The sequence below is a fragment of the Babylonia areolata genome, chromosome 30, assembly GCF_041734735.1.
Source record: "Babylonia areolata isolate BAREFJ2019XMU chromosome 30, ASM4173473v1, whole genome shotgun sequence".
Classification (NCBI taxonomy): Eukaryota; Metazoa; Mollusca; class Gastropoda; order Neogastropoda; family Buccinidae; genus Babylonia; species Babylonia areolata.
Genome location: NC_134905.1, coordinates 3,565,167 through 3,577,666, shown reverse-complemented (window position 1 = coordinate 3,577,666; position 12,500 = coordinate 3,565,167). Strand labels below are relative to the sequence as shown.

Genomic DNA, 12,500 nt, shown 5'->3' with positions numbered 1-12,500 from the left:
CAAACAAAAAACCATCCCCCAACAACAACAACAACAACAAAAACAACACCTAACAAACAAACAAACAAAAAACCATCCCCCAACAACAACAACAACAACAACAACAACAACACCTAACAAACAAACAAACAAAAAACCATCCCCCAACAACAACAACAACAACAAAAACACCACCACCTAACAAACAAACAAAAACGCCGTTTCATTGTGACGGAAAATGTTGCTTTGCTTTCAGTAGTCGACAGGTGTTTACAGACTTCTGTTTAAAAAGAAAAAAAGAAAAAAAAAGTTAACATCCCTTTTCATATTTGTGCAGACGCTAAGACAAAAGGACAGACGCAGACACTTGAAAAAGAAAAAAAGAAGAAGAAGAAAAAAAAAAAAAAAAAAAAAAAAAAAAAGAAAGAAAGAAAGAAAGAAAGAAAGAAAAAAAAAAAGAAAAAAAAGAACAGCAACATTAACAATTAATGATTGTGACAAGAACAAGGCAACCAACAGCAGAAGCAACAACAACTGACAACAACAACAACACACACACATATATACATATTACACTGTTGCATTTTTCCTCTATGCGTTTCTATGTTGTTGGTGTTGTTGTTGTTGTGGCTGTTATTATTATTATTATTATTAATATTATTATTATTATTATCATTCTTTGCCCTGTTGCATTTTCATCTATACTTTTCTATGTTATTCTTCTTCTTCTTCTTATCATATTATTATTATTGTTATTTGCCCTGTTGCATTTTTCTTCTATACTTTTCTATGTTGTTGCTGTTGTCATTATTATTGTTGTTATTAATATTATTATTATTATCATTCTTTGCCCTGTTCCATTTTCATCTATACTTTTCTATGTTATTATTCTCCTTCTTATCATATTATTATTATTATTATTATTATTTGCCCTGTTGCATTTTTCTTCTATACTTTTCTATGTTGTTGTTGTTGTTGTTGTGGCTATTATTATTATTATTATTATTATTCTTTGCCCTGTTGCATTTTCTTCTATACTTTTCTATGTTGTTGTTGTTGTTTTGGCTGTTGTTATCATTATTATTATCATTCTTTGCCCTGTTGCATTTTCTTCTATACTTTTCTATGTTATTCTTCTTCTTCTTCTTATCATATTATTATTATTGTTATTTGCCCTGTTGCATTTTTCTTCTATACTTTTCTATGTTGTTGCTGTTGTCATTATTATTGTTGTTATTAATATTATTATTATTATCATCATCATTATTATTATTATTATTATTATTATTATTTACCCTGTTGCATGCTTCTTCAATACTTTTTTTTTTATATGTTATCATTATCATTATTCTCATTATTATTCGTGTATACTATATGTGTGTGCACGCCTGTCATCATGATGTACAGACTGAATAGAAATGTGGAAATGTTTGCCAGAAAAAGAAAAGAAAGTAAGAAAGAAAGAAAGAAGAAGAAGAAGAAAAAGAAGATTGATTGAATCTTTAATGGGCAAAGAATTAGGCGCAGTAAAGGCCTTTCTCCAATTCTGCCCATTTAACGACATAAAACATAGAAATAAAGAAATAAAATGAAAAAAAAAAAAATTAGAACGACGGATAAGAATAGTAATTGGAATAGTCTATTATTAAGGTAACAAAGCGATGAAAAGAACAATTGGTACATTATCATGTACGTACGTACGTACTTACACACACACACACACACACACACTTACACACACACACACAATTATAAAACAAGCAAACAAAGACATACGTACACATTCACGCCCACACACACACTCAATCACACACAAACACACACACGCACTTACTGTTCATTTGCTAGCACGATCACACATACATTCAATTTTTCATTCATCATGGCATGGCAGCTAGTGGACTGAGTACAAGCAAGCATTTGCAAAAGACCGCGAGTAGGTTAATCAAAAGTATCGAATAGAAATATTCTTAGTTTTAAAGAGAGATATGGCTGGAATTTGACGACATGTCTTTGGAAGCATGTTCCATTCTATGCTTCGAAGAAGGAGTAGAAGAAGAAGAAGAAGAAGCGCACAAAATAAAACCAACAAACCAACAAAAACAAAGCTGACAAATACTCATGACCTGATAATTTTCATTCTCAGAGCAAAGCGGAATGATGGCCTAGAGGTAACGCGTCCGTCTAGAAAGCAATAGAATCTGAGCGCGCTGGTTCGAATCATTATTAAAAATTTAATCATTCAAAATGTAAAACAACAACAACAAAAAAAAAAAAAAACCCCAACCCCCCCCCCCCCAATAAACACACACACAAAAACACGACACGTTAATGCATATGAATTAATCACACTTAATTAATTGACTGATTGATTGATTAACTAATTGTCGTTTTATTATCACCCACGGTAAAGATGTGCACAAAAATAACAACAAAACAAAAAAAACTAAACTAAACTAAACTATACTGAACTGAACTTCTTCTGCTGTCAGAGTGCAACAGATAATAATAACAATAATAATAATAATAATAATGGTATTTATATAGCGCTGAATCTTGTGCAGAGACAAATCAAAGCGCTTTCGCACCAGTCATTCACACGCATGCATAACTCTAAAACTGTAGAAACTGAAGACAAGGAAGAGGCAGGGAAGGGAGGCTATTTTGGGAAGAGGTGGGTTTTAAGGCCAGACTTGAAAAGAGCTGAGTGTGGAGACTTGACGAAGCGAAAAGAGGAAGTTCATTCCAATTGCAAGGTCCAGAGACAGAGAAAGAAAGAACGGCGGCCAACAGTGGAGTGTTTGAATCTGGGTATGCGTAAACAGAGTGGATCCGAAGCCGATCAACAGATCTGCCGAACTGTAGAGGATTAGAAACAAGGTCAACTTGAGATGATGATAAGATATGTGAGGATAGTCTCGAACTGGCGGAGATGATGATAACGATACCAACGACGATACGTGGCGATGATGTCTTTCAATGCATTCGCTGAAGATGATGGTTAGGAATCTGAATTATACTGATCAAGAACAATAGTATGACATGGTTACCCTTAAAGTATACAGTACAGCTAATCTCTCCACGATCTGAGACTATTGATAATGATGATGATGATGATGATGATAATCACAGTTGTAAATCTAATGCTAATGTAATGCAATGCTGTTGATAATGACGAAGATGATAATAATTGCCGATAAGTAGCACTAACGATAGTATCCACAATGATCTTGTAAACACACACACACACACACACACACACACACACACACACACACACACACACACAACGAACATCTACGAAATCGATCCACAGCCTTGGACAGAATAAAAAATATTCGCAGTTTATTCCCATATATATATATACCTTTATGACTGCGAACCCCAAGAACATCCCCCCCCCCCCCCGACACACACACACACCCCGAGCCCCCTCTGTACTCCCTCTCCCACCCTCACCCTCACCTTCCTGCTATCCCCGATCCCCCCCCCCCACCCCTCACTCCCCTGGTCCTCCTTCCCACCGCCCTCCCCACACACATCTAAATACCCCAACAAAACAAAAAAAACACACAACAAATTCACCAAACACACGAAAGATACCAAGACAGTATTCTACTATCGTGTCTTAACACAGAAACGTGAAGGAACATTTTGATGTCAAAACAAAATGAAGGCACATCATTGTTTGGCGCGAAGTGAACGCACGTTAATTAACAAAATGAAGGCACGTTTATAATCGAGTGAGATGAAGGCACATTAATGTTTAAACAAAATGAAGATACACCAGTGTTTAAACAAAACGAAGATACACCAATGTTTAAACAAAATGAAGATACAAATACAATGATATTTACACAGAAGGAAGGCACGTTAATAAATGTCCAAAAAAATAAAATGAAGACACAATAATGTTCAAACAAAATGAAGACACAATAATGTTCAAACAAAATGAAGACACAATAATGTTTGAACGAAATGAAGATACAATAATATTTGAACAAAATGAAGACACAATAATGTTTGAACAAAATGAAGACACAATAATGTTTGAACAAAATGAAGACACAATAATGTTTGAACGAAATGAAGATACAATAATGTTCAAACAAAATGAAAGCACATTAATATCTAAATAAAACGAAGTCACACCAATGTTTAAACAAAATGAAGACACAATGATGTTTACACAAAATGAAGGCAGATTAATGTTTGAATAAAATGAAAACACAATAATGTTAAAGGAAAAAAAAAAAAGTGAAGGCATATCGACTTTAGTCAAAATATGCTTAGCTTATCCTTGTTTCCTACTAACGTAAAAACACAACAACAACAACAAAAACAACAACGACGAAAGTTGAAAAACTGTTAAACAGAATACCCAGAGGATTATTGGGTCAATTTAAAAGTCTGACACATATTCCAAACACTAAGACGAACATGAACATGCCCAGCAATCAGATTACAGACAAAATATAGAACAATGAAACTGAAAATTATGCTTCCTGAATTTGAAAACAAAAACGAAAACAAACAAACAAACAAACAAACAAAAAAACCCCAACAACAACGGCACTAACCGAAATTTCTTGCAATATCGACACACATACACACGCGTGCGCCCACACACATTTGGAAAAGAAAAAGAAGAAGAATGAATGAAAAAGAAAGAAAGAAAGAAAGAAAGAATAGAAGAAGAAGAAGTAGAAGAAGAAGAGGAGGAGGAGGAGGAGAAGAAGAAAGAAGAGAAGAAGAAGAAGAAGAAGAGGGGGAGAAGGAGGAGGAAGAGAAGAAGAAGAAGAGAAGAAGAAGAAGAATGAAAAAGAAAGAAAGAAAGAAAGAAAGAATGCAAGAAGAATAAGTAGAAGGAAAAGAAGAAGAAGAAGGAGGAGGAGGAGGAGAAGAAGAAGAAGAAGTAGGAGGAGGAAGAGAAGAAGAAGAGGAGGAGGAGGAGAAGGAGGAGAAGAAGACGAAGAAGAGGAGGAGGAGAAGGAGGAGAAGAAGAAGAAGGAGGAGGAGGAGGAGAAGGAGGAGGAGAAGAAGAAGAATGGAAAAGAAAGAAAGAAAGAAAGAAAGAATAGAAGAAGAAGAAGAAGAAGAAGACGAGGAGGAGGAGGAGGAGGAAAAGAAGAAGAAGATGAAGAAGAAGGGAAAGGAGGAGGAGGAGGAGGAGGAGGAGGAAGCGAAAAAGACAGATAAGAAAACGCCCTAAATACGAGAGAAACATGCGAAACAAGATGACAAGGAATACCCTATGTAGGAAATAATGACAAAAAGCTAACCAATCAATACTCAATCATCTTCAACATAACGTACGTCAACGAACTGCTAAACAATATTGCATTGCCTTGCATCACACGATATCGAACATACTATGATGTATATACATTGTGTTATATATATATATATATATATATATATATATATATATATATATATATATATATATATATATATATATATATATATAGAGAGAGAGAGAGAGAGAGAGAGAGAGAGAGACATATATATGTATGTATGTATTTGTATTTCTTTTTATCACAACATATTTCTCTGTGTGAAATTCGGGCTGCTCTCCCCAGGGAGAGCGCGTCGCTATACTACATCAACACCTTTTTTTTTTTCTTCCTGCGTGCAGTTTTTTGTTGTTGTTTTTTTAAATTTGTTTTTCCTATCGAAGTGGATTTTTCTACAGAATTTTGCCAGGAACAACCCTTTTGTTGTCGTAGGTTCTTTTACGTGCGCAAAGTGCATGCTTCACACGGGACCTCAGTTTATCGTCTCATCCGAATTACAAACGTCCAGACCACCACTCAAGGTCTTAGTGGAGGGGGGGGGGGGGAAATATCGGCAGCTGAGCCGTGATTGGAACCAGCGCGCTGAGATTCTCTCGCTTCCTATGCGGACGCGTTACCTCTGGGCCATCATTCAACATATCTATATACCTTCCTGTTTTAGGGGGACTATTACCACCAACATGACCATAAATGAATTAGAGCAGTTTTAAAAGTTAAAATTTGAAACCAAGACTGTTCTTTATGCTTCCTCTATTAATTTATGGAAAACGAAGACATTTGGGCTTGGATTTATTATCTAATCTATCTATCTATCTATCTATCTATCTACCATCTATCTCCATCTACCTACCTACCTACCTACCTATGTATGTATGTATGTATGTATGTATGTATGTATCCATCTATTTATCTATCTATATCATCTATGTATGTATGTATGTATGCATATATATATCTATCTCTGTATGTCTGTATCTCTGTATCTACCTGTCTATCTATGTATCCATCTATCTATCTATGTATGTATTCATCCATCTATTTGTCTATCTATCTATCTATTTTTTTTTCCATTTTATATGATTTTTGTTTTTATACTTTGCACTGTCTTATTCTTCAGGACTTTGTATTGCATCGTACGGGTCAATTTATACACGTTGTTTTTAAACTTCTCTTCTTCTTCTTCTTCTGCGTTCACTCGTATGTACACGAGTGGGCTTTTACGTGTATGACCGTTTTTACCCCGCCATGTAGGCAGCCATACTCCGTTTTCGGGGGTGTGCATGCTGGGTATGTTCTTGTTTCCATAACCCACCGAACGCTGACATGGATTGCAGGATCTTTAACGTGCGTATTTGATCTTCTGCTTGCATATACACACGAAGGGGGTTCAGGCACTAGCAGGTCTGCACATAATTATGTTGACCTGGGAGATCGGAAAAATCTCCACCCTTTACCCACCAGGCACCGTCACCGTGATTCGAACCCGGGACCCTCAGATTGACAGTCCAACGCTTTAACCACTCGGCTATTGCGCCCGTCGTTTTTAAACATATTACATTGAATTATTGTGTTGCTCTGCATTCCAGTATCATTCCAACGCGCTGTTTTGAATTTCGGTTGTTTATACATCGTCTTTTGGCTAAACAAATAACTGTCTTTTTTCGGAAAAAAAATAAATCCATTATCATTCTTGTTATTCGTATTATAATTATTACATAATAATCAAAACAACAACAACAACAACAGCAACAAAACAATAATAATGATAACAATATCATCATCATCATCAACTTCATCATCATCATCATTCTATTGACAATAGCAATATAAATGATAATGATAATAATACTAATAGATTATTATTATTATTATCATTATTATTATTATAGTTATCTTTTTTTCTTATCTTTATTTGTCCTTTTTTTTCTCTCCTTTTCTCTTTATTTATTGTCATTTCGTGTTAGCATCTGTAATGATCTGAAAAGCCTAGAGAATAAAGCTGCACGCGGTTATTTATGTTATTCCTATTTAAAGGTCCGTAAAACGTACCATTTCTGCACTTTATTTTTTTTGAACGGCTGTTGATTGCACGCTGACTGTGCATATAGTTAGAACATCGTGAATGTGTTTTAAATGAAACAAAGAATCAAACAAACAGGCCCACAAACCAACGAATTCACATAAAACATATAAACAGACCAGCAAACTTTATCCAAAAAAACAAAAACAAAACAACACCCCCACCCCCACGCACACACCCCCTCCCAACCCAAACACTTACACGTTAAAACAGAGACATGCAACCGACTTGAAGGAAATTAATTAGAGAAGAAGAAAAAAAAATCATGTCAACATGCATCAATGGTGAATTACTCAAAATTAAAGAAACTCATAGTGAATTCAGTAAACGAATTGCTATACAGTATGCAACAAATGAATGATGACAGACGTTTAAAGGAACGTAAAATGAGACAAGCTGAAGTGCGAGAGAGAGACAGAGACAGAGAGAGACAGAGACAGAGAGAAAGAGAAACACAGCGAGAGACAGAGACAGAGCACAAACAAACACTCAGAACAATATCAAAACACAGAGACACAGACAGATAAACAGACAGAAATGAAACGACATATACAAACAAAGACACAATCATTCTCAACATTGTACCTTTTTTTCCTTAAAAAAAAAAAAAAAAAAAAAAAAAAAAAATTACCGAATGTCTCTTTGTCATTGAGACAGTATCTCTTTTTTTTTTGCTCTTTTGTTACACGAACAAATCAAGTCACAACAAAACTTTGAAGTCTGGACGTGACTTTTTTTTGTTTGTTTGTTTGCTTGTTGTTTTGTTTTGTTTTGTTTTGTTTTGTTTAGGGCATCCCACACGTTTTCAAACGTTTCTCGTAATTGTTGAGGAAGTTGTCAAACTGATTCTTCCAGTCCACAATGTAGCGGGTTTTCCATTCGTGAAATTCCTGTTTCCATTCCTTTTCCATCGTGGACATATCGCCTGAAATCAGAAACACAAAAACAAGTGTCAGGTTTGGAAGAAAAAAAAAATAAAATAAAATAAAAAAAAGAGAGAGAGAGAGAGAAAATTTAGGCCTACCACAATTGTTACTTCAGTCATTTTGTTTTCCTCTAACTTTTGTCGTGTTGTGAGTGTGATGATATTTGGCTGTGGGCTGAGATATTGTGTAAGGTGCGTAACGAGCCTGTGGATGCACAATTTAATTTCCGAATGGATGAATAAAGTATTGTATTGTATTGTATTGCATTGCATTGCATTGTATTGTATTGCATTGTACTCTAAGCTGCACATGGATCACAATTTAATACATACACACATACACTGAGACAAAAACCACAAGCTCGCACACTTTTTTTTTTTTCTAACACAAATCGACGAATGAATGGATGGACACACACACACACACACACACACACACACACACACACACGAACGCACAATAAAATACGTGATAACACCGCAGATCTGACACAAATGCTTCTAATTAAATATAAACAAACCAAGTAAGTAAGTAAGTAAATGGATAAATAGATAAAGAAAGAAAGAAAAAAACCCAAAGACATTTTTGCCAGTCCTGATCAACTTTCCTCAACGTCATTAAACCCCCTTGCTATATTCTATGGGAGTTTTATCAAACTGGCAGTTGTAGTTTTTCTTCTTTATTTTTCAAATCACTCCACATCCCCATTAACCCCCCTCCCCCCAACCCCCCGCCCCCTGCCCCGCCCCGTCTCCTCCCTGTCTTAATCAGACCAAACCCCCCCCCCCCCAAAAAAAAAAACAGCAAAAAAAAAAAAAAAAAAAAAAACCAACAAAAAAAAAACCCATGAAAGAATCAATCAAACGACAAACGAATAAGTAAATAAACAAACAACACACTGATAAACAAATGAAAATTATGATAGTATCATTCTTTGCAATATGTTTTGAAACAGGCACGCACACACACACACACACACACACACACACACACACACACACACAACGAACAAAGTCTCCACATATTCTTACTTGCAAACAAAGGGAAGAACCTCCGCCTCTCAAACAAATCCCAAGTGCGTGAGTAGTGGAAGCTTCACGGCCAGAGCCAAAGCGCATGCGTCATTAAAGCAGGTCATCGGTCATGCGCAGAGTGCAGGAAACAGGTCTGGTAGATGCCGCGCATGCGTGTTAAGGCCATTGGATGTGCATCGGGGATAATAATGATAATAATAATATGCATGCAAGGATTTCAAGTGAAGTTTTTTTGTTTTTTTGTGCAGAGATGGACATCAGTTTCTTGTGAAAAAAGGAAGGCAGTTTCGGTTAAAAAAAAAAAAGAAAAAAAAGAAAGAAAAAAGAGTTAGCCTGGAGAAACAACAACAACAACAACATCAACAACAACAACAACATCAACAACAAAACCCCGAATGATGACACTAACAATAATAAGAGAGAGGATGTTAGGATTAAAAGGAGAGGGAGGGTTTTTTTTTTTTCGTGAGTGAAGGGGGAGGATTTAGTTCATGGCAAGTGTACATGTACAAAATTCTGATGACACATAGACCTGCAATCAAGCGTCAATCAATCGTAGGTGAGAATAATAATACGAAAAAAAAAAAAGGGGGGGGGGGGGGGGGGTCAGGAAGTGGGGGGTGGGGTGTGGGGGTGGGGGTGGGTCGGAGGGGAGGGGAGGGGGAAGGGCAGGGAGGAGGGAGGGAGCTACTTTCCTTTATTTATTTATTTATTTATTTTTTATCTTGGAAAAAGGGAAATGCGGTTTGAGATGGATGCTTGTTGGGATGAGGATTAGAAAAAAAAAAAATCTTATAATTATCTATTATTCAGGTAAATGAAAGGTATTGTATTGTGTTGTATTGCGTTGCGTTGTGTTGTGTTGTATAGTATAGTATAGTATAGTATAGTATAGTATAGTATAGTATAGTATCGTATCGTATCGTATCGTGTCGTATTGCATCGCACGGTATTGTGTTTCATTGTGATGTGTTGAGTTGCGTTATTGTAGTCCACCCATCCATTGAACTGCACAGCATTGCATTGCATAGTATTGCATTACTACTGTGTTACATTGCATTGCATTGCATTGCATTATACTGCATTGTGTTGCACAGTATTGCATACTATTGCATTGCATTCCATCGTTATGTTGAAGTGATGTATATACAACAATGGTGCTTGAATTTCGCAAAGTATCAGCCAACCCAGATTTCCTTTGCAAAACGACAGTTCTCACATTGCTCTGGTATTGCTTTCGATAAGTCGAGCTGTTGAAAGATTTATTGGAGAAAAAAAAAAAAGCAAGAAAGAAAATGGGAGAGAGAGAGAGAGAGGGAGAGGGAGAGAGAAAGATTGAGAGAGAGAGAGAGAGAGTGAGGGAGAGAGAGAGAGAGAGAGAGAGAGAGAGGGAGAGAGAGAGAAAGATTGAGAGAGAGAGAGAGAGAGAGAGAGAGAGAGAGAGAGAGAGAGAGGGAGAGGGAGAGAGAAAGATTGAGAGAGAGACAAAGAGAGAGGGAGAGAGAGAGAGAGGGAGAGAGAGAGATTGAGAGAGAGAGAGTGAGAGAAAGAGAGACAAGGAGAGAGAGAGAGATTGAGAGAGAAAGAGAGAGGGAGAGAGAGAGAGAGAGGGGGGGGAGAAGAGAGAGAGAGAGAGACAGAGAGAGAGAGAGAGCACAAAACCGGAGAGGGGCTGGAGATTATTAAAAAAAAGAGGAGAGAAAGAGATTATAAAGGATAAAGGAGAGAGAGAGAGAGAGAGAGAGAGGGGGGGGTGGGGGGAGGTAGAGATAGAGACAGAGACAGAGACATAGAAAATCATACAGACACTCATCCACCGGAACAGTCAATCACATACGCACACACACACACACACACTCCTCACACCCACCCACCCACCCACCCACACAGCCACAGAGACAGAGACATAGACATAGAAAGTCAGACAGACACTCTATTCACCTGACCAGACAGTCTCACACACACACACACACACACACACACACACACATACACCCACACACCCACCCACACAGAGAAACATACAGAGAAACGAACAAAAGGAATTAAGGGCGCGCGCGTGTGTGTGTGTGTGGGAGGCGGAGGGGTGAGGGGGGAGGGGAGGGGGAGCAATTCAAATGAACCACCACCACCACCACTACCACCTTCACCACCACTTCCCTGGCAATCCCTTAAACCTACCAATTCTGCCCCCCTTCCCCTAGAAAAGAAAGGAAAAGAAAAGAAAGAAAAGAAAGAAAAGAAAGAAAAAGAAAGAATGAAAAAAAGAAAAGAAAAGAAAGGAAAGAAAGAAAAGAAAAGAAAGAAAGAAAGAAAAGAAAGAAAGAAAGAATAGAAAGAAAACGAAAAAAGAAAGAAAGGAAAAAAAGAAAGAAAGAAAGAAAAGAAAAGAAAGAAAGAAGAAAAAGAAAGAACGAAAAGAAAGAAAAGAAAGAAAGAAGAAAAAGAAAGAAAGGAAAGAAAGAAAGAAAAGAAAAGAAAGAAAGAAAGAAGAAAAAGAACGAAAAAAGAAAGGAAGAAAAAAAAAGAAAAGAAAAGAAAGAAAGAAAGAAGAAAAAGAAGGAACGAAAAAAGAAAGGAAAGAAAGAAAGAAAAGAAAAGAAAGAAGGAAGAAAAGAAAGAACGAAAAAGAAGGAACGAAAGAAAGAAAGAAAGAAAAGAAAGAAAAGGAAAGAAAGAAAAAGAAAGAATAAAAAAAGAAAGAAAGAAAGAAAGGAAAGAAAGAAAGAAAAAAGAAAAAAAGAAAGAAGAAAAAGAAAGAACGAAAAAAGAAAGAAAAGAAAGAAAGAAAGAAGAAAAAGAAAGAACGAAAAAAAAGGAAAGAAAGAAAGAAAGAAAGAAAAAGCCAACCCCCTCCCTCCCCCCGCCTAAACCCCCTCCTCCCCCTTGACAACGAATCAATTGCAATCCAAGGCAATTTAGAATTTATTTTATTTATTTTTTATTTATTTCACCTTCTTTTTTTTCTTTTCTTTACTTTTTTTTTCTTCTTCTTCTTCTTCTCAGGGTATTAGACTCGCTGTCCACATGAAAAGACATCGACTTACTCAGAAAATGGCCAACGTCGTCAGTTGCCTCGTAAATATTCATCGCACGCGAAAGGACAAGAGAGGAATGAATTGATTGGTTGACAAGGATGTCGGACGTCGCGTGCGAGTGTTGAGCTCTCGTGCAAGTTTTGTAA

The 12,500-nt window shown here is 36.5% G+C and overlaps 1 protein-coding gene across 1 annotated transcript in view; it reads right to left on the bottom strand.

The window, feature by feature from the left end:
• Positions 1-7,762: 7,762 nt before the first annotated feature.
• Positions 7,763-12,500, bottom strand: part of LOC143275415 (acetylcholinesterase-like) — a 31,875-nt gene continuing 27,137 nt past the window's right edge. The window contains exon 3 of the mRNA XM_076579496.1: positions 7,763-8,281. Within this exon, the coding sequence (XP_076435611.1) occupies positions 8,142-8,281 (140 nt within the window). The 3' untranslated portion in view covers positions 7,763-8,141. The remainder of the gene's footprint in view (positions 8,282-12,500) is intronic.